The following is a 23,888-nucleotide window of genomic DNA, read 5'->3' as shown; positions in this document are numbered from 1 at the left end:
TCGGATGCATGTTGTTTCTGGGGGGCATGTTCAATCTGGGGTGAATGGAAGTCAGGGCGGTTTGAGATCGGGGCGCACATCTACTGCTGGTTTTCTATAACCTAGTGTCAAAATGCAGTGAGCTGAGAAAGAGCGAAGGGACAGCTTCCCTTCCCGGGGATCACATATTTCAACAGCCAGCCTAGCAACCACCACACACATTCAGCAATTACGCTGTTCTGCCATTTAAATAACTTTGCTCTCTACTCTGACAGAAAAGATACTATCTCCATTCAGGTTCCCACTCCCAGCGAAACAGTATCGGGTTAAAAAGACAGCCCCAGCTCTGCGAATGTAGAAAAAGGAATTCCTGAGTGTCGCTTGCGCCTGCCCTGCCTTGTACACTCAATTGCTGCTCACGCTGGAAAACTTCAGAGCGTGAGTATTTCAAGGTATTTATTTTATTTATTTATTTATTTTAGCGATTTCTAAAGCGCCTGGTGACCCAAGGGCATCCCCGCGCTATGTAACTTGAATCCCATTGAGAGGGTAGGTAGCCGAGGGGTATTATTTGGGGAACAGATGGGTCTTTAGTTTTTTTCGGAACGCAAGGAAGTTGGATTCCAGTCTGAGGGCGCGAGGGAGTGCGTTCCAGCCCTTGGCCGCCTGAACTGAGAATTGACGACCTCCTGTTCGGGCTTTTTTGAATCTGGGGATGCAGACAAGATTCTCATTTTGAGATCGTAGCGATCTGGTTGCTGTATAAGGAGTGATCATTTCACTAAGGATCGCAGGGCCAGATCCGTTGTAGAGCTTGTGTGTGATACACATTGCTTTAAAGTGCACCCTTTGGCGCACAGGCAGCCAATGCAGGGCTTTAAGGGCTGGCTTGGCGGATAACCTGGAGGGGGTGTTGGTAATCATGCGTGCTGCCGCATTCTGTGTCCGCTGGAGTTTCGTGAAGGTAGCCTCTGGGGCTCCCAAATAGACCAGATTACTGTAGTCCAGACGGGACAACACTAGGCCCTGGATGAGGAGCTTTCTGGACATGGGTGGGAGTAAGGGCAGAATTTTACGGGTTTTACGCATTAGCCCAAAGCATGTGCCCGAAGTTTTGGTTGCCTGGGTCTTCATTGTAAGCTGTGGCTCTAGCCATACCCCGAGTGTCTTGATTTCCGATTTGGGGGGGGGGATTTCACCGAATACATCGGGCCATATCGTGGGAGGGATGGTTGTCCATTGTTTGCCGAGTAACATTACCTCTGTCTTAGTCCCGTTCAGTTTCAATGATGATTCGTTCATCCAGTTGTGGATGTTTATGAGGCAGTTGGTAAGATTATCAGGATGGTCAATCAGCTGGGACAGGGAGACGACTAGGTATCCATCACAGCTTTCAAAACGTGACAGAATACCTGCCCGGCTTCGAGTGCTGCACAGTTCCGTTAGCTCTGGGAGTTGTGTATGTGTGCGTGAATGCGTTCTAGAGCAGCCAGCCAGTGTTTTTGACCTCTGTAAGACGCAGGTTGGGAAAAGAATGACGGCAGTATGCGTCATCTCGCTCTTTGTAGCTCCCGCTCACGAGTCCGATTTTCCAGCATTTGCCCCCCTGCTCTGCACGGGTTACTGTGCTGCGCTGAAGGGACCCCCCCTCAATGTGCAGTGCTGCGCCTACCACCCTCTGTAAACTGCCCCGGAAGAGAAGAGGCTGGGGCTGAATGGAACGGCCCCACGCACCGAGTTAACATACACCAGACAGAGCCCCCCCACCCTCAAGTGCCAGTACTGTAAGCTTTTCATTACATGCTTGAGGAAACTTATCTCGCTCTTGGTGGTGCAGGCTCGGCCATGAAACCGGCTGTGCACGGGCACGGGCACAGCATGGAAGACATGCCTATTGTCCCCTGGGACTTTCCCACTTGGCTCACTGAGGACCGCTCTTGGGCTTTTCTCTGCAGAGTTCATCACAAGATCTGACATAGTGTGGGGCCAAGCGGAAACTATTCCATATCTAATGCTGCTTCAATTATCTGACCTCCTTGAAGGATTGTCGTGGCAGACGATTGGGTTGGTGACTGTCCCCTTGAGGGTTTACCTGGCTGATGTTACAGGGAGTGGAGTGTGCATGTTGTATTACTGGGATACCGTTTAACATTGCAGCTTGTGGAGTCACTTAGCAGTTTGAGGGAGGCGAGCTCATGTTCAGCTATACGGTTGCTCCCCCCAGAAGCCGCTCTCTGCAATATCCGCTCGCTCACACCCCCGCTCTGTTGCGCCACGCAGACCACGAGTTGCCTTCTCTACCCTTCTTACAGCAGCGTGCACCACACAACCCCAGTGGCGGCCACCACAATAAAGAGGTAGTGGGGTGAGTGGAGGGAGGAGCGCGTGTGGGAAGGGGGTTAATAATGAAAACATTTTAAAGTAAACACTTACCTGGAGCCGCCACTCGCCTCAGCCTTCCTGTTCCCAGCAAGCACTGGGGCTGTGTCACGGACTCCATGAAATCGGCGCTGCTCTCATTCTATGAGAGCAGCGTAGGGATTTGCCTGAGTGGGCTGGAAAATGCTTCGCTCAACCCAGGGAGTCTGTGGGGGTTTCTCCAACCAAGCTGTTCAATGTAGCCGAGCTGTAGAAACCTTCGTGCGCATTGTGTTTTGGCTGGCCAGAGATAGCCGGTCAAACACATTTGCACACTTCGAGAGTGCACGTAGCACTTCTCCTCCCCATGCCCCGCCCCTCCCTGCGCAAGCTGGCTCAGAGCCGGCAAATGTAAAATAAAATAACAACATTGTTTTATTTTTCATTTGCTGGCTCAGAGGCAAGCAGTGGGGCGACGTGGACCCGCTGCTGCTTATAGAAGATACTTTCTAGCAGAGAAGGATTGGAGGACCACTAAATCTACCTGCACTTCTAAAACCACCGTCAGTAATACTTCAGCCAAAAAAAAAACATGTATAAGACCTGTAAGGGGAAGACCGTTTCAAAAGCACATTCACTGTAACCCAACTGTATCTAAAACTACCTATGAAAACAGAAAACTTGTACAAAAGAAATATAAAGAATCAAAAACACCTGTGAGAGAAGACAGAAAAAAATCACCTTCACCCACCCACCACCTCTAATACAAATCGATCTAGAGGTCACACAAGCAATAGTGGATTACCGGTGGGTCAGTTTATCCTACATGCAGCCATTACGCAGACGTTTACACTAGCGTGGGGTGATTTTACTAACGAACCGCCGACGCAACAGTTGCTGCAATATCTGCATGTAATTGGGGAGAAGACGCATGTGATACATTGGCTGGTGCAGGCCTTGCTTGCCCATGTACTTAGGCCACTGAACAAACTCCGCACACACTAGACTGAGGACAGAGGCCGCCCCTGGACAGATAGAGAATGGAATAGAGTTTTGGCAGGCGCCACACATATACCACGTAATGCGCGATTGAAACTTTTTTTTTTTTTTTTTTAAATATATTTTTATTGCAGAAACATAAATTAACCCATTCAATAGGCCAACCTAATGCGCGATTCAAACTTATACAAACTTACATATTACACAGGGCGTATCTATCACCGGACAAACTTAATTAATATTTGAATATTGACACTTCCAAATGCCCAAGGTGTCGCCTTCTAGGTACGGATCTATTACACATGCTATGGTTTTGCCCCCGGCCTATACATTACTGGCGTACAATATCAGAAACACTTGCCAGCTGCACTAACACTGAGGCGCCTACTACGTGGGAGGTCTGCATCCTGGGATTGTACAAGAGAACTAAAACTAACAGGGTGAGCTCCAGGTTCTGGGACCTAGGCTTCATAAAAGCGAAGAGCCTTATAACTAAGAGGTGGAAACACAAGGACCCACCGGAGGCATCGAATTGGGTCAAATCTTTCGAGGTCTCGGCACGAGCAGAGAGTACCACCCTCCATAGGGACGAAACGGCGGGGCTGCGCAAGTACCCCATCGCGTAGACCTGGGATGGTATGCTTAGAACACTCACACACTCGGATGCTGCACCGCAGCAGCCACTTCCGGTGCAACGGCAGGATCAGACACCTAGGGAGCCACTTGGAGGTAGATGATATGCTGCCTTTCTATGTCACTCTAACTGTTGCTGTTGAACTAGGCGAGGCCCCCATACTCTCCGGAGACATTCCACGGATATAACACCTATTAAACGTCATCTTCCCACAAAGAAAAGAAATACAAAAATAACATGTTACAGCGCATGTGGCGGGAGCGGTGGCACACGCCTTATACCAGCACGATAACCTAGCTGCGATTATGCTTAGTTGACACACTAAACACTTGCTACACATACGCTTGGTCATCTCATGTCCCCCCCCCCCATTTATTTTGGTTTAGATTCAGCATAGGTTATTGTTAAATACAGTTATCTTGTTATAAGAATACATTTTTAAGTGAACAGGCCTGACATCTGCATATCTACTGCTTTAATTGCTTATGATACGATGCCCGCCTCTATTAAAGGGCTGAGACCAGTTATGTGAAGCCTTGATATGCATATACTATTGCTTTCACGTATTACTATGCGCAACTATAAAAACGACGCACTACATACCATTACTCCGGCCCTCCATTTGAGATGACAGAATGTACGGGCTGTAGGAGCCCGAGGTAACCTATAAACGCATTTCCAGCATCATGTCACAACGGAAAACGGCACGAAAACAATGAGACGGTAATATCCTGGTTTACACGTACAGTGCTGTTGAGTAAATGCTATTGTAACTGAAGAAAAATGCATGTGGGTGCCTGTATATTATTGTATCGGAAAATATTAAAAAAATGTAATAAAGATATTTGAAAAAAATAAAAAAATAGAGGTCACACAAGCAAGCCCTCTGCCCTGAAAAACCATATTTCCTCAAAACAAATCCAGAGCAAGCAGCCAACCGCACTGGAGAGCCATTTCAGTACAGCTACTGTCAACTGTCTGTTTACCCGGTCAACCCTTACTGAATCAAAATGCAACAAGTCAATCCTTTCACTTATCCAATAAGCTCAAGACAATATTCATGCATAACCTTACTCCTAAAGGGGTGTGGGAGTCTCACCCAAAAATATTTTTGGGGGCTGACCTCCGTCTTTCGCTCGCAGATCCTGTCGTCTATCCTGATTTTCCGCCACACGTCCGTGTCTGTGAACTGATCTGCAGTCCGATGAAGCAATCCCAAGATTTTTCCGACATTGTGGAGTGGAGTAATGTCGAGGTTTGACTTGAGGCCTACCCCAGTCTGGAAGCCGGGGTCTTGAGTGCTGGTCCTGCCGGGGTCCCGGTTGAACAACAGCGGACTGGGGAGGGCGGCAGGGTGTGGAAAATTAGTACGGTTTGGTAAACATTATCTGCGCAATCTTGCCTTTTTCCCTGATGCCACACTTTTTGTCGTGCGCACCCGCCATTTTAGGTGCCTCGATCAGAACAACCCTCTTTTCATGCCACTGGCCCCCGGCATAGCCCTCCTCCCTCACAAAGCCCGCACTCTGACAAACCCCCCCGCTCGCACATGCCTTGGGTCATAAACCCCTCTTCAGCGCAGCGTTGCCTCAGAACCCCATCCTGTCCCCAGCGCGACACCTCCCTTCCTTCCTTTTATGGTCCCAGGCCCTTTTTGATACAAAACCCCTTTTCCTGTGTGCCCGTTTATCTTCCTCGTTCCCAGGCCGACACCTAGCTCTGCCGATACTGTTCATTGCCCCTCCCCGTACAGTAGGAAGCTTCCCTCATCAAAGGACCCCCGAGTCGATCAAAGCCCTCACCCTATGAGATCCGACCAAACCCCCACATTCCATGAATCGGCGGAATGTCCAGCTGCGCGATAATCATCACCTGTTGTGACCGGGGTGGGGACTTCAACTGTAAATATGTGTGGGAACGGGCCTGTAGGGGAGATTCAGAGGATGTCCTTTCATACTTCAAAACATTACAAAACTGTGTTACCTGCAATAAAATTCATTTAACTGTGTATAAGAGGCCAGGCCTCAGAGATGCGGTTAGAGCACCTCAGAACGATACCTGCTGTTTGAACTGATGTGTTCTCCTCCGGAGAGAATAAACCTTGTTTCCTGCCTTCCCGTCTCCAGCGCCTGCCTCTTCATTGATTAATATTTCGTGGGTTAAAGAGGCGATACCGCCGGGCAAATATCGATTGTCCCTTGACGTTAGATTCAACAATTGGCGTCCCAAGCGTGGGGCCCATCAGCGACTCGTGGATCCAGTGGGAGAGGTCCTGACGACAGAGTGAACGACTGCAACGATCGGGAGAGCTCTTGCCCAATAGACTCTCGTCTGGCAGCCGATCATCCGAACTTCACTGGTTCCGAACAGACCTCTCTCGAGTGATCTACGGTCCTGACTGGGAACCATCAGGAGTGCTGCGAGGAATACAAAGAAAAGAGGACGATCGGGCGCTGGATTCGGAAGACAAGAAACTGTCCATACGGTCCGGGTAAGGTCGTGTAGACACGACGAATCACGAAATAATTGTTTTGTTCAGAAAATACTAGTATTACTCTTTGTTGACCTATTTGGAGATTCACTGTCTGCACACGAAGAAACAGTAGGCTCTTTTCTCTTTGCAAACAGTGAAGGATAGGTAACGCAGCCGTCGTGCCTATCTTTCTCCCCCACTGAATTAATTATTTATTAACGGCCACTGATTAACTGTTTTTGACCCCGAACTACTGTTCGCGGATTGTTTTCTGGAGATTCTCTGTCTACAAACAGGAAAGAACAGGTTCCCCTTTGCAGATAGTGAGAGGGTAGAGGAAGCAGACCTTTTGCGAATCTACTTATTCTCCCCACTGAATTGTTTTTTTATTTTTATTGGTTCATGAGGTATTCACTGCCTGCAAACAACGTAGAATAGAAATATTCTGTCTAGTCTTTGCGCGCAGTGATAAGATAGGCAGTGCTGACTTTTTGTCCCTCGTTGTGAGCGGTCATGTCTGTCTTCTCCCCACTGGTCGATAGCTGGTTCAGCCCGGACCGTTTATTAGAGGTGGATCATCTAGCTCCGCTGGAAGGCACCCCTAATAAAGACATGTTCGTAAACTATGGATTAGTTACCATAGCCTATAGTAAACTATGGCACAGGTATACCAAAGAAAATCAAGAGAAACAGTGGCCACTGATAGGATCCTTTGATCTTGATAAAATAGAAACGTTAGAAATAGCCCTTCGTGATAATAAGACAACGCCTATTATGCTCGACTGCCTCGGTATGTGGCGCAAAGAAGCAATGCAACGAAAGAAAAGAGACGAGGACAGAGCAGGTAAAGGAACATATCGACAGGACGACCCCAGAACACAACGTCCCGAAAGTAATCCCCCGACACTATGCACAGGACGGCCAGACTTAGGGCAAAACCAATGTGCTTTTTGTAGATATGCCGGGCACTGGAAAGCCCAATGCCCGACTCTACTGAACGTAAATAGGAGCAGAGGACCGACAGGAATAACAGGCCGGCAGAAAGGGAAAAGGCGCGAGACAAAGATGAATCAGACTGACTTGAACAGGCCAGATAGAACCACCACGTTCGATTATGCCCAATGGCACAGATTTCGCCAGGCCGATTTCAGCGACATGTTCGAGTCATCATAGATCCAACAACGATAAGACGGGAAAACCTAGTCTAGCTCTAAATTGACAGACGACAAACCCCGAAGAAAACAGAAAGAATAATGTACACACATGATCAAGCATCCTTACGTTTAGCCAAGTAGGGAAAAGTTTAGGGTATTTCGAGGTAAAGGGTTACACAAGTATCCTTCGCCGAGAGGACTAGGGATATTGCCTATGTCTGAAAACCTACTACCTCCTTTCTTCGGCATCCTTATAGGCATATAACTAAAGCCTGCCCCATTGCTCTAACAAAAAGTATGCGCAGCATATAGGAATAAGATAATTATGGCCAATAACTGTTTTATGTTTGTCTTGGGTCTTTTTATATAATATTTGTACTGTCTCCCCGTCTGAGTTTGTGTGTACGTGATGCATGAATCTGCGTCATCCCTCTGCCTGTGTTACCGTGGTACTTAAACTTCTGTTAACAGAAGCTTTAGCATGGAACAACCTGGAAAGAAAGGAGTGGGAAAACGAAATCCGTAGGCCACTTATGAACTTGAACTTTTATTTAACATAACGAACAAGAAACAAATAACAATACGTAATAATAACACCTATTAATGCCCTAACAACAGAAAACGTTTGAAACAAGAACGGTAAACTGTAGAAAATGAAAGTCAGCAGAACCTCCGCCCCCCCTATTCTGGAAACTTCCAAGGTAGGGCAGGATTACGGCTACGCCCAGCCGGCAGCAACCCATATAAGGCAGGCCCTGCTGCCAACAATCGGTCAGGAAATCGTAACATAGGATGGAGCCAGAGGAGAGACAGGGGCCAGCGGAGTCCGGCCTCGGTGGCGCGTGGGAGTTTCAGGTAGTCCCGCCACATGTCTTTCCGGTCCGGCCACCAATGACCAGGGGCCGGGGCCAACTGGATCTGGCTGCAGCCGATGAGCCAAGGAACCCGTTCATGGGGCCAAAGCCAGGTGCGTCCGGCCGACATCCACCGGAAGCCCGGCCCAGAGAAGGACGGGACACTTCTTTCTTTTCCCCTCCGTAATGGCCGCAGCAACACGCCCGGCGCCACTTCTGTCATGAACAATGGCCGCGACAACTCTGGGCGGCGGAATGTCTTGTACATACCTCCGCGAAAATTAGTCCAGGTCGGGCTGGGAGGGAGAGGCGACGCGGACGAGCCTCTCCCACCTCCACGGATAGGAGGTTTCCCAGCCCCCGGCCCAGCGCCGAACTCCTCCAGCCAGGCGGTGGTGCCAATACCTGCGTAGCACCGAACATACCATGGTGGCGCCCCAGTACTTGCGCAGCACCGAACATGCGCCGCAGGTGGCCATACTTCCGCAGCACTGGGCATGGGCCTTGTGGAGCACAGGGTGTGGAGAGACCATCGTGCATGCCCATGAAAGAGAGCGGCATGGAGTGCACCGGGAGAGGGAGACGGCGCGAACGAGTCTCCCTCGCCCCCCAGGTGGGGGCACCACAGCTGCACCCTAGCCGAACGTCCTGCTTCCACAACACGGAGTTCCATTCCCTATTTTGTCCTCAGAAAGGTCTCTTCCACTCTTGCAGACTCGACGAGGGGGGCTGCTGCAGGCCTCAAAATGGCGTCTGGGTCCGCTGGAGGGCGGGTCTCGGCCGCTAGAGTAACTTTGAACAACAATGTAACTCGGGCGCTTGCCCACCGGGGCACGAGCCCCCACCTCCGACAGCACCCCCACAGCCTTGAAGATTCTACAAAAGTCCCAGGAGCCCTCGGCCCCTGCAGGCTTCCGGTAAGGGACAACTGCCTTGATCGCTAACGAAACAAGCATGACATTGTCACTCCTTCTGTTAGCATGAATTCTCGAACTGCCGAAAAGGACTCTGGTCCAACTGCCGGTTGTAGGAAACATTTTTTTCTTGATACTACTTCCGGACCAACCCGGCCCCGCCCAAAATGGCGCCGGTAACAATAGGAACTTACGAACGCCTCGTGGTGTTTTCTTTTGCTAAAAGGACTCGATGTTCCGAGATATGTTATGATCCTTTGTACACTTGACGGAAAAGAGGGAGGATTCACTCGACGAACATATAAAAGGACCGCGTGAAAAATGTTTTTCAAATGTACGATTCATTGTGATATTATCATGTCTGACATGTAACCTCGCTTATGACACACTCCCATGGTACACCTATAGGAATTTGATTACAACTAGTCCAACTGTGTTTCCAATTATGAAATGAATGCCCCTTGGTCCCTCAACTATTCGATAGACGTTTTTAGTCCTCTGCAAATGAATGAATGAACCTTTTTACATGTTTTTAATCCTACAAAATAGCCCCCCCTACTGTACGCACTTTAGCCATTGCCGTATCTGGCCAACCCCGATCACACTGTCCTATCAACATGCTGAACGGATGTGAAAATAAAGGTTTTCAAAACTATGAACGGGTATTGCATGCTTTATTTAAAATGTGGGATCGGCGGGAGAGTTCTTTTCTGTGCACCCTACTCTGCTCTCTCTTTAAGGTTACTAGAAGATGGTTGCCCAGCCCCGGATGGAGGATCGAATCTGAAACACGACACTCTGCCGTCAAATATGCGACTGACCCAGGGACTCGCGCATGGAGAAAGACCTCGACTTCTGGGGATGGGTAAAAGCGAAATGGTGTGAAAGATGGAATATAAAGGATGGGTAAAGTGAAACGATGTAGATGATAGAATATTATAAAGATACGACACTCAAAAGGTACTAGGGAACAGAGTTGCCCGAAGAACTGATAAACCTTAGAACATCACAGCGTTGAAAGAGGTTTAAGGACCCCGATAGCTAAATACACCTACCAACTAGAAACCTCGCACTGAGTGCTTCTGATTCTCTAACATTTCCCTACTCACAGCCTATAAGGACACACTGCCCCCACCCCCCCCCTTTGACTCCAGAAACCAAAACCCCAGGGATTCTATCCCGAGGAGATAAGACGAGTATGAGGTAAGTAAAAGACTTTCGTACCCATGCTTTTTATATGCTCGAATGTTGTCCCCCTCCCCTCCTTTTTCCCCCCCTGCAGGCCACATCGGAATCACGACCAAGGTATGGTGAAGATCTGAAGCCTCGCCATGTCTGATACACGAAGCGGACTAACACTGCCTGGTGGCACCTAAACACACCCACAAACTGCTCTTTTACCAAAGGAGCCAATAAATTGTATGACATGATGAAAGCGATCACCCTTGATCCGTGTTGCGTGAATGGACACCTGTCACGTATGTCTGAAACTATGAGATGATGTTTATGTATGACTGACGCGTTGACTTAACTGGTTAAAGGACCGAGAACGCAAGAAATGCGACACAATGGTGCCTTTTTTTTACTCGATGCATGTTCCCTGTACCCGGCCTAATGCTCGTCCATCCCAAACTGCATGCTTTCAAAATTCTAACACAGACCCGTAATGTCTTATGTTGTATAATGCGCTGAATAGCCTATCTTAATGCACGGCCACTCCCCATGTCGCACGTGAACTATTTAGCTTGTTGTTGCACATCTCTCTCTCTCTCTCTCTCTCTCTCTCTCTCGCTCTTCCGAACGACTAGCACCTAAATTGGCAAGCCGCCACCCCTAGTGCCCCACCAATTGGCCCCAAATACCACAAGTATTTGCTCAAAATTTATCCTAAATAAAATCACCCTGACGCCGTGTCACTACCTCTCCTTTCTGCTAAAAATTGATGAAACCGAGATTTGGCCATTAGGGAAAGGACAGGTAAGACGACTGAGGTTCCCTAATCTGACCCGAAATAAGGGAACTACATGTCAGCGGCTCCTGTGTTATAAAAAGATGCCTCAGATAACGCGACCTTCCCCGTCCCGAATTGTCGCAATACCCAAACAGTAAAGGTGATCGAAACATCCCCCATCTTCCCAGAACACCCCCAGTTTCGTATCAGCTGCCCCAGATGAGAGTTTTAAAACTGTCCCTCACCCCCGGTTGTAAGAGATGGGTCGATTTTCGCCCTTACCACAGTTTTCTATGTCCCTAGTTGTTTTCCACAAGACCCCGGTTTTTAATTAAGTAGTCAGGTCGTAAGAGGCTACGTAGGAACCAGAATGGTGTTTACAAAGTTAAGATTAGACCGAAGTGAAGAAATCGTTGCAATGAACCCTGTTGAAAGTAAAATGTTTAGCTGAAAAGGCAGGATGCATTGATAAAATGAAAACTGTTTAGCCTATGTTCATCTCTCAGAGAGATACCTATCAGACCATGGTGATAGCACATTGCGTTTTTTAATATAAAGCCCAGGAGAACGGTATAGCTTTGTAAGGCTCGTACTAGGAAGGTGGGTCTCCGTCAGAAGAACTGACGTAACTGTAATGCAATAAAAAGGTACCAGATCTCGTACCATGACCGGGCAGAAAACACCATTGTATTCTCATTTACCTGGAGCTGGGAGAGAAATAGACTTATGTGATTACCTTCCTCTGCCAATTCTCTAAAGACTGTCTTTTCAAACTCATTTAAGGGTACGACTGTCGGAGGAAAGAAGGACCGGATGTGGGAGCACGTGGCCTGACTACAGACTATGGAACATCTGCGACATTGGCCAAGGCGAGACCGCGACAGTAAGGAGCTGCAGGACGAGGCACTGTTTTCGACAAAATAAGAGGAAAGGGCTGACCTGATGCCCCTGCTCGATGTCCAATGTATGCCGAAAAGTCCCCGCTCTCTAAACTCGGTCATGAGCCCGCCTGCCTGAAATTTTTCGGCCCCCTAGTCTGTTCCCGATCTGGCCCCGCTCCATCCCCCTTTTTCTCCGACCTACCCTAAGGGACTGCTCACACGCACATTTCTTCCATCTGAACCTTTTTGACAATCAACTCAAAGGACACAGGGCGAAAAGGACCTTTTTGACCAGAAACGCGAGGAAAAGGTCGTGCCCTGCAACGCGGGACCTAGAATAGAGCTGGACCCGTAGCTCCACCGCCGGTGCTCCACAGCGCCAACAAAAGACGACAAAGAATGCTGAGAACTCATTAACTTCGAACATTGACACCCTTAATTATCGTTTCTACTACGTCTCATTTCTCTCCCAGCCACCATTGTATTAATTGTGCTCCAACCAAACCTGAACAGAACTCGCATATGTAATGACCTATCGATTTACATTCCTAACGACTATAAGTAGCTATGAAATGTACTCAATGCTCTCACTACAGAATCATTTTTGTCTGTTATTGCATTACTATGACTTTCCTGCAAACGAGTTTTATCGATGGACCCGCCTCCTAAGATGAACGATTTTAAAATGTAATGTTTATAACTCCTTCACCTGGGTACCTACTACTTTTTCCTATGACCACCACAGTAGACATGAATAGGAAATAGGCCAGCAAGATGTCTTGGGTATGTTAAAGGGAGGACTGTGGAAAATTAGTACGGTTTGGTAAACATTATCTGCGCCATCTTGCCTTTTTCCCTGATGCCACACTTTTTGTCGTGCGCACCCGCCATTTTAGGTGCCGCGATCAGAACAACCCTCTTTTCATGCCACTGGCCCCCGGCATAGCCCTCCTCCCTCACAAAGCCCGCACTCTGACAAACCCCCCCCGCTCGCACATGCCTTGGGTCATAAACCCCTCTTCAGCGCAGCGTTGCCTCAGAACCCCATCCTGTCCCCAGCGCGACACCTCCCTTCCTTCCTTTTATGGTCCCAGGCCCTTTTTGATACAAAACCCCTTTTCCTGTGTGCCCGTTTATCTTCCTCGTTCCCAGGTCGACACCTAGCTCTGCCGATACTGTTCATTGCCCCTCCCCGTACAGTAGGAAGCTTCCCTCATCAAAGGACCCCCGAGTCGATCAAAGCCCTCACCCTATGAGATCCGACCAAACCCCCACATTCCATGAATCGGCGTAATGTCCAGCTGCGCGATAATCATCACCTGTTGTGACCGGGGTGGGGACTTCAACTGTAAATATGTGTGGGAACGGGCCTGTAGGGGAGATTCAGAGGATGTCCTTTCATACTTCAAAACATTACAAAACTGTGTTACCTGCAATAAAATTCATTTAACTGTGTATAAGAGGCCAGGCCTCAGAGATGCGGTTAGAGCACCTCAGAACGATACCTGCTGTTTGAACTGATGTGTTCTCCTCCGGAGAGAATAAACCTTGTTTCCTGCCTTCCCGTCTCCAGCGCCTGCCTCTTCATTGATTAATATTTCGTGGGTTAAAGAGGCGATACCGCCGGGCAAATATCGATTGTCCCTTGACGTTAGATTCAACAAGGGTCCGGTCCGTGTAACTTTCAACATCTTTTGGCCTGCTTTGCTGCCGATCTGCTGCCTGGTCTCGTATCGAAGGTGGGGAGACGTGTGACGCCCGGGGCGGTGTTGCGGGTGTCCCTGACCCGGAGGCCTGGTGTTCGCCTCGCCGGCGCCCTTGGGTTGGGGGCTCGGCGCGCATGGCCGCATGTTGACGATCTGTCCCTCGCGGCTCATCCCTGCTCCACCAAATCTTCCCCCGTGGTGAGCAGGCTCTCCAAGGGGAACACTATGCCTGATGTCGTGCGAGAACAGGCGGAACGGGCTGATTGTGACCCGTCACTGCGGTCTGTGCTGATAGCCCTCGAGGCACTTCGGGTAACTATGGAGGCCCGGGTCTGTAAAATGATGTCGGCAGCAGACGGAATTTGTCAGTCGGGACCGGACCCTGATACATCGCACAGGACTCGATGGCCAGCTCTACTGATACTGATCGAACGTGCTGCAATCTGTGTATCGACTGTCTTGTTGGAATTCTTGGTTTCACTACCAGTGGAACATTTACCTGCTGTTCCCATTCTGCTATATTTTGGTCGGGACTGTGAACGGCGTTGGATTGTGTCACACCCCCTTCCCAGCTGGTTCATCAAGATGGCGGAGGAAACAGTGTCGGGCCTTGGAGTTGGTGAGGGGTATTGTCGATACCGGCCATGTACTTTGGGGTTTGCCGTCTTTTCTCCATTTAGCAGACTATATTTCGGCAACTTCTATGTATATTCTGACAATTTGTGGATGCAGTCTTACTCACCAAAGGGAGTCAACATGTTTGATCGATTGGGTTTAGGCTGAGACAGTTGTTTTGGGTTTACTATTGTGGTTCAATCGGTAACGGGATTTGCTTTATTAGGTTAACGGACACCGGGCGGGGTATATAGTTTCCTCCAGAGTATTCTTCTATTGTGTTTTGCGCGATTGCGTTTGCTTTGTGGGGGAATTTTTTCTTAAGGCGGGGGGGCGAGAGACCGGGGCCGTGTATGACAATGCCCTCCTCCATCTTTACTAGTTACTCTTTATATGTCTTCGTTCTCTCTATTTTTCGGGTCTTAGTTCTTTGGGGCGACAGGCACACTGCTAGGGGGGTAGGCCGTAGTCTTCTGCAGGGGTGCAGGGTGGGGGGTTGGGGGTGAGGACTTTTTTGTTTTTGCCTTTCTTTGTTTCTATGGCCTTTTTTTTCTTTTGTTTCCTTTCTTTCGCCTTTTCTTTATTTCTTCATTTTTATGGTCAGTATAGCGGGTCCATCTTTGTGCCAATTATCGATCTCTCCATATCTGTGCCTATGCTTCAATAGTGTTATCGGTATCAATGGGCAGGCGCCTAACTGGTGCGAACTGTGCTTGTATGCTTATTTATCCTAAATTATATGTTTTAGCGCCATTGCTTTAACTGCGATCGTTCTCACAGTGGATGTTTTACTATTTTGCCAACCCTTTGTGTGACTGAGTAATTGTATGGCACCTGATCCTTTCATTAATTTTTATATTATAAAATGGAGCCTTTTGGATCCTGTAATTTAGTGGGTGCGCTCAATAACAAGTTCTAATCGACTGTATGGTACCCCCGATTCACGGGCTGCCGGCTCATATCGTAACTGACTTGCTGTGATGGAAACTGATTAGCGGCCGGCCCTGGGGGTTGTAGGCCCATACTTGTAATCGTTTGAAGTAACAATAAAGGTTTTCAAAAAAATATATATATTTTTGGGTAGCATGGTTTGTTTTCATTCTCATCACTAGCAACACTTTAAAGAAAGTTATAGCTGACGTTAAGTCATGCAATCTATCAGCAAACACCATGCCCACATGGCTGGACAAGGGTATGTGGATGCCTAATCACCGCTATGGCTGCAATTAATTCATGCCTTTCTTCATCAGGGCTCCCTCCTGTACTCTTAAGATTGGTCGCGTACAGTCTCTCCTCAAGATGCCTAATGCGGACCTAAAAGTGTTGGAGAAATAGCAGTCCATCACAGGCTTCCTCTTCTTTAGTTAGGGCATCATTCTGAAGCCCTGTAACAGAGCACCTGACAAATACCATTTCTATAGAGGGCAGCATTACCTCCCAACTATACATTTTACACTTCAGATTGGCAAAATTCTATGTTAACCTCCCATGACTTCCCTAATTCTCAAGTGCAGAACTCAGAATGTTTCAGGTTTTTCCATGCACAAACTTCGCCACGTTTTCCCTGGTGAAATCGGATTTGAAAAACTGGGGGGCATGGCAGTGTTACACGTATAGCAATCCTAATTCAGCCCAAAACGAGGTCCCAAATAAGGTACAAGCTTGGGTAAACTTCACAGCAAAATTATCAACACTGATGTCTGGAATACAAAAACAGGTACTAAGAAATAAAACTACAAGGAATTAATGAGAGAAGTTTACATCCTGAAACGTGAACTAAAGAAAGCTATCAGGAGACTAAAAACAACGGACCTGGATCAAACAGCTTGGGAGAACGTACGTCAGCTGAGGAAAACGTACAAAACGAAGCTACGAAAATAGGAAAAAAGAGCAACGATAAATTCTGGTGAAAATTACTATATAGTGCTAGGAAAACTAACTCCAGCACTTTTTGGAAAATAATAAATAATGTGAACAGGCCAGTGATCACCTTAACTTCAAACATACAAGAACACTAGTGGGCCAGTTTTTTAAAATCAAAGATTTATGGGAACCACATCCCCTGTACACCCATCTTGGAAGCACCGGGATAGTGCTCATCGACAAGACCTAGTGGTGGCAAAAGGAAGAACAGAAAATTCCACTAATGGAAAAGGCGGTACTTGTCACCTAAGCGTAAAATTACACCTGTCATCTTACACAGCTGAAGAAATTGCAAGGAAACACGGTCAACACGGCATTTATTATCCTAAAAGTAAAAACAGATTTGTTGTTTTATTCAGCAGATGAAATAACGAGCTTATACAGAAAGGCAGAGGAGATGGTGCATCAGGGCCCAAAGGCATTCCTCAAGTAATCTTAAAAAACAATTCATATTTCTGCAGCGAGCAACTACTCATACTATTATAAGAAACTGAGCTATTAAATCAAATTCTATCTAGTTGGCAAGGCTCAACAATCACACCGATCTACAAAGGAGAAGACAGAACATGTCCATCGAATTACAGGTTAATCGCCCTATTAGATGTAGAAGCAAAGTACTATGCCTCTTTGATCCTGGAAGATCTGAGCAAGTAGTCAGACAAGCTTAGCCTGATTCCGGTCAATCAGACAGGTTTTAGAAAAGGGATCAGGATGATCACAAATATTTTAACTCTCTCATTAATAGTAGACAATTGCAAGCGTAGGAAAACAACAACTTCATCTTTGCTTTATAGATCTAAAGGCAGCATTTGCCAGTATGGATCCCCCCTCTTATGGGAAAAATTGAGAGATTGGAACATTCCGGATAGGATATTGAGAGGAATACTGCTATTCTACTCCCAAACATGGATAAGAATAAAGCTGGGCAATGGCTCTAGATTAATTAGAAAGCTGAACACAAACAAAGGGTTAAAACAAAGATGCTTGCTGGCACCACAACTCTTTAATTTATTCATGTCTGACCTGGCTCAAAGGCTCGATAATATAAACTCTCATCCACCGCAATTGGTAAAATTATCATTATCACATCTCTCTTACGCGGACGATGCGGTGTTAATGAGCCTAACCAAGATCGGTAAACAAACTAAAAAGAAAAACAATGCTCATCAGTAACCACCTAGCTACCAAACAGAACATATTGCTCAACAGTAATCAGTTAGAGGAAGTAACTAGCTATAAATACCTGGGGTTTCACATGGACAATAGGCTAAACCATCAAGAGCAGAAAGCTTATATGTCACAGAGAACTAGTGCATTAACGTACACCTTTAGGACTCTGGCAAAAAAAACTGAGGGGGTCATCATATACCCCTTTGCTCGCAGTGATATCGGCTAAAATGCTCCCAACAATAATGTAAGCCAGTATTGCCCTACACAGCAAAGATTCTGAACTTTTGAACAAACTACTAGTCTCAACACATAAAAAGGTTTTCCAGATACATCAGTCAGCTTCACCAGCCCAAGTGAGACTTGAATGTGGTCTTATAAATGAAACAATAGGGAGAATGTATACCACAATAAAGCTTTGGTATCGATTAAAACAGAATACAGCTACATCCCTTCTCAATAAGGCCCTCTGGACTGAACTACAAAAGGATACAAAAAAAAAATAATAAAAATCAGCATATGATCAAAACCTTTATAAAGCTTTAACAACCACTTGCACTTCCGAACTATGGAATACCAATCTGCCTTATCCGCCAAGTAATATATAAAACAGCAAAATTACATTCCTTGCTAATCGATAAAAATATATTTAGCTTGAGAACTACAAGACCCTGGCGCCGGCACCCTATTTAAGCATATAATTTTTGATCTACCTTAAAAGACAACTGGTGGCCCTATACTTTGGAAAATTACCATTGATTGCTGACCAGCCAACCTGGTTCACAAAGGGCCTACAACATGCAGACTCTGTATTAGCAACAAAGAGGATTTTATGCACCTAATTTGCACATGTCCCAAACTATACACAGCACGAGTCACTTCATTAAGAAAAGCTCTAAACATCAGAGGAATTAGGACATGCAGAGCGTCCATAATAATAGGACGTGATCCGTCAGATCCTCAAATGAACTGTAAGCTGATTACATTTCTCAACTTTCACGGTCAAGCTTTGAAAACTGAAAGTCCAACTCGATAGTAGAATGTGAAAACTAAGAATTATTAAGGATTGTTCCTGTACAGGATATGTAAGCAGACAGCATTTCTTAACCTCACGATCAGCCTTGAAAACTGAATTTCTCAACTGTACTATAGAATGAGGAACTTTTTCGATTTAATAAGAATTTTATTGCACAGAATATTAATTTTATTGGAGGCATATGATCAATATTTTTCATAACAATTGAGAATGCATAGCCTGTAATGTTTTAAAAAACTATATACATGTTACTGTTTTATCCATGTGAAACAGTTTTAATGTTTTAATTAACTAAACAATAAACGTTTATTATCATTAATTATCTGTAGCAATTGGGTGCAGAGTAAAAAAGAAAATATAATGCAAGAGAGCTGAATATTCAATATAATAAGCCCAGAATGTCTGTGCATTAAATTAGAATATAGGTCTGCCTCAATAACCATGAATGTGCATTCTAGATCAGTTGGGAAAGGAAAGGACACAGCAGCGACACACCGGGTGTAACTCCTGATGGGCTCCAGACAGTGGAACAGGGGTGGAGAGAGTGTGCAACTTTGGCCCAGAGGTCTCGACTGTGCTTTCAAACTCAGAGTAAAAAAAGAATCTAGAGATGGCGAATACAACGAAGCGCTTCTGGGGCATGAGCCGGAAATCACAAGGGGTTGGACATACATTTCAAATGATCTGACAAGGCCCAAGTGAAAAAGAAAAAAAAAAAAAGAAAGAGAGAGAGAGAGAAAGACTTTCTGGATACAATTACTAGGTGGCGAAATGATGCACAGCATGTAAATCCAGACAAGTTTCAGGCTGCAAAACTCTTCTTTGCAGCGGACTGTGTGGGCTTGGCAGCACAGATTGATAAACACTTCCCACCAGAGAACCATTGGATCATATTTCCAAAGGCAATTGTGCAACTCGTCAGTTATTACTTTTCGCATGCCCCAATAGAGATGATTGAAACAATAACTTGTGATGAAATGTAAGGGAGGACATACCTGGCCCTCTCCTTAACAACATTTGTACGTCAGGACATTCCCCTCCTCGTGGAAGAAAGCCTGTATTAGGCCCATTCTGAAGAAACCCTCATTAGACCCCACTGAAGTGAAAAACTACCGGCTGATATCCTGCCTACCGCTGGCGGCTAAAATCCTAGACAAATCGATCAATCAGGGATTTAACAGGTTACCTAGAATCCAACGGCCTCCTAGATTCCGCCCAACGCGGTTTCAGACCACGTCACTCCACAGAATCAGCTTTCGCCATGGCCACTGCTGAGATTAGCAAGCAGTGTGGGGGGGGGGGGGGAGGAAGAGCCATCCTCATCCTATTGGACCTTTCCGCAGCATTTGATACTGTAAACCATCTAGTATTAACACAGAGACTGAAGGAGACAGGAATCAAAGGAAGAGCTCTAACCCTACTCACCTAGTTTCTGACTTTTAGGGGACAAAGGTTGTGCTGGGGTAACCGGACATCTGAGGCATTCTCTCTCCCATGTGGAGTCCCGCAAGGATCAGCTCGATCACCGATAGTGTTTAACATATACGTCACTCCACTGGCTATACCGATCAAGGTACACGGTTTCTCGTTGATCTCGTATGATGATGACACTCAGATAGTAACATCTATATCCTCGAGGGTCGTAACAATGGCAGGGAGGTTTCACAACTGTATGAAACACAATATTGGGGGGATGCATCTGGACTATCTGAAACTAAATACAGATCAAACAGAGGTGGTGGAGTTCGTAAAGGGACCATCAATCTGGAATCATTTATGGTTGCCAGCAGATGCTAGGCAGTGTCCTGAACCCCCCAGGAAAATAGGGGCCTTAGGAGTCATGTTTGACGACCAGCTGAACTTTGCAGGCCAGTGCAATCTCTTGACTTCTTCCTGTTTCTTCCTTCTAAAGATTATGCGCAAAATTCTTCCATTTATTCCCAAAGACCTTAGCAAAACCGTCATGGTTGCGCTGATTCTTTCAAGAATCGATTACTGCAATGCGCTTTATCTTGGAACTGATAAATGCCAAGAGCTAAAACTCCAGAATGCCGCAGCACGGGTGTTACTCAACATCCCAAAATACCATTCCATTTCTAACTGTATTAGGGAACTTCATTGGCTTCCAGTCCAGCAACAAATTGAATTTAAAGCTCTGTGTTTGGTGCACAAAGCGCTTTATGGCGGTGGCTCGTCAAACATACAGAAACTTTTTCTATGATACATCCAGAGGCGAGACCTTAGATCAGCCAACAGAGGACTCGTTCAAGTCCCAAAAATCCAAAGAGCTAAATGGGGGGGAAGAAGCCACTCTTATCGGGTGGCTAAACTTTGGAAATCGCTAACGGTTGCAATTAGGCTACAAGCAGACTCCTGTTCAGGAGAAAGCTCAAAACCCGGCTGTTTCCAACCAAGCAAATGTAATCCTCTCGTTCTGCAACAGTTCCATGACTCGTTACATTTCAGCGCCAAGACACCTCGGCATTCGTGCCCTCTATAAATGCTTTACTTGGTCACTATGAGGCACAGGGGAAAAGAGGCCATCAGGGGGTGCAATGTCTGTGCGCTATAAAACGTTGGTGCACAGTCAGAGGGCCCCTTGAGGGCAGCCCTCCAGGGTGGGCAAATGGGGTACCTTGGACCCACCCCACATTCTCCTGCAGGGGGGATGTAGTGCCTTACTGCACCCACCTGCAGGTGGGATCTCAGTAACCCCTTTGAAGTTCAGACGGGTGCTGCTTGCATCAGTGAAAGTCTTTCACCAATGTGCTGTCCCAAGGGTGGTGGCAAGTGTGCTTCTGCCTTGGGAGCAGTGCATCATCAGTAATAGGGAGCAGTGCCCCAGTTTATGCCTGGCACAACAATGTGAAGGTCCATTGTGGTGCAAACAGGGATAGTGTGTATGTTTGTAACACAGCTGCTAGACTGCAGAAAAACATACAGGTGACCCAGATTACTCATGTTCATTTCTTATTAAACATTTTAACTCAATATGGAGCAGAGGTCATCTTAACTGAAAAGTAAATGAATAAAACAGCCTTCACATATTATATCTTTGTGTTAATATTTTACCTGGAATGGGAAGCACTCAAGTCATTTTCTGGCTTGGGTGGATATTTCATTAATCTCATGCTTAATGACTTTGCCATAAAAGAGGCACTTGAACTAGAAAGTAGTATGCTGCTGGAGTACTGGCGTGTTCCACATAGAGCAAGCAACACTATCCCTAATCAGGACAGCTCAACAAGGTGTGTGCACATGTTGGTTCAAAACAGCCAGAGCATTTTAGGTTTTAAGGATAACCACAGACTGTGATGACAGACTTCAGTGCTTAATTTGTAATAGAAAGAGTGCCAGTGCCCAAAACTCTGCTCGGAAACCCGCTGCTGGTGCCTTAAATGTCAACGCACCGAATGCCAAGGCTGTGTTGTCTTGAATCGAGCTCAAGGATCTTCCACCCACTATTAGACGCTCCCAGCCCCTTCATCTCCCTTGCGCATGGTCCCGTTTTCTTCCTCTGCTACGGTTTTCCCGTCTTTCTCTTCCTAGTTCTTTCTCATTTGTGTGTATTTAACTCTCTTACTCACACTCAATGTCTAATGAAGAAAAATAAGTGCTGGTCCCCAGAAATGAGTGCTGGTGCGGGCCACTGGCAACCACTGGGTCAAATTAAGCACAGGTGATAATGATTCCATTCAACTTGACTGTATGTAAATATATCTCGTGACTGTCCTGACACGTTGAAGAAGAGTCATTATAGTCAATCTGTTGCCTAACCCATAACTTACCCTGAGACCGACCAGGTTTTAAAAATAGAGACAACCTCATGCGGAAATGTACTAATTACCTGCTGGCTAGTTTGCTTTGATTTGTAACACATTCCTTACCTTCTCCTGTACTTAGTTGTTGATGCATGTATTGCATTATGCTTTCTTGTCAATACTCAAGTGTTCCCACTTGCAACGCTCTCTCCAACACTAGCCTAAGTGGGCAAATCTAAATATCAAGGAGAGGAAACAGAAAGGCCTTGCTGGCTAGTGGGTTCTTTTGGGGACAATTTTGGGCAGACCCCAGTACGTGGATATGATCTGGACTATCATCAAGCCAAAAGCAGGTGCAATAGTTCAATTGCTCTCGTCACAGACTGCAAAGCTATCCCTTCCTCACTTATTGTATTTTTCACTCGCCATCACAAGTGAGATACAGCATTGATCTCTCATGCAGGTGGAAGTTACATACGTTCCTGGTAAATAAGCTTTAGCCCTAGCCCTTAAGTGACACTTCAGCCAGAATGTTACAATTATACTAAAATGCAAAAGTCCGCCTGATAATGAAGTGCAGGCGAAAGATGTTAACTTAACACTCGTTTTGTTTCAACAAAATCCAAATCAGTCATTACTTCTACCGTATTTTTCATTATAAAGTCATATCCCATACAACTATAACTCCTAGAATGCAACATTTTGTTGGCCAAATAGTTCACGTCTTACATGGGCAACAAGACTGCTATTCCCATTAAGATGTTAAAAATGTGAGGCGCGTGCTAAAACTAAACAGTGTCTCAAAATGCTCCAAAGCAAGGTGGCACTACAGACAGCATACAATCCTCAGCGTACCTAACCAGGTAACAAGCTATGTACCAAAAATACCTCCGCCAGGTGAAATTCCTGCTTAAGGCGAAAAATGCGTCTGGATGAGATTCAGCACAAGTTGAAAACGGAGCTTTCATTTAACTAGAGTATAATTTTACAGCAAATCTAAATTAAAAGGTTAACTCGTGCAAGGCTCTCGGGCCTCAATTGGGGATTAAACTGTCTTAAATCCAATGGGCAGCTCCGTCAATCCACTCTGCAAACAAACACTTACCCATTCCATGACTGGCACCAAGACCGGCTCGTGCAGGATGCCCCCCGGGGGGTTAAATAAGCGAAAACCAGAATAGATTTCTACCATGGCTTCATTTACTGCTGGGGTTTAAATAAAACTCCTCCCCTTGGCGACGCATCGCACGCTCTCTGTACATAACAGTCGCATCCTTTTCCGGTCCTTGCAGACAAGCTCTATGTTTCACGTCGTCGCACGAGGCGTTTTTTCCCACAGTGACACTCCGATTGTTGTGGTCCGTCAGAACAGGGCCGGCTTTAGGGCAATGTGACTGGTGCAGCCGCACTGGACGCTGACCTGAAAAAAAGGGGGGCTGTGTTTAGCAATAAAAAATCTGAAAGCAGCTGATGCAGAGTTCCT

The 23,888-nt window shown here is 46.4% G+C and overlaps 1 protein-coding gene across 3 annotated transcripts in view; it reads right to left on the bottom strand.

Moving 5' to 3' along the window:
• KLHL17 (kelch like family member 17) overlaps positions 1-23,648 on the bottom strand; it is a 245,265-nt gene extending 221,617 nt beyond the window's left edge. The window contains exon 1 of one of the 3 annotated variants that reach the window (XM_078642346.1): positions 23,511-23,648. In XM_078642346.1, coding sequence (XP_078498472.1) covers positions 23,511-23,597 — 87 coding nt within the window. In that variant the 5' untranslated portion in view covers positions 23,598-23,648. The remainder of the gene's footprint in view (positions 1-23,510) is intronic. The other 2 variants (XM_078642348.1, XM_078642347.1) reach the window with 2 other exon arrangements.
• Positions 23,649-23,888: the final 240 nt, after the last annotated feature.

Source organism: Lissotriton helveticus, chromosome 5_1, assembly GCF_964261635.1.
Source record: "Lissotriton helveticus chromosome 5_1, aLisHel1.1, whole genome shotgun sequence".
NCBI classification, from domain to species: Eukaryota; Metazoa; Chordata; class Amphibia; order Caudata; family Salamandridae; genus Lissotriton; species Lissotriton helveticus.
Note: the sequence above shows the minus strand (reverse complement) of the source record. Positions and strands in the feature narration are given on the sequence as shown.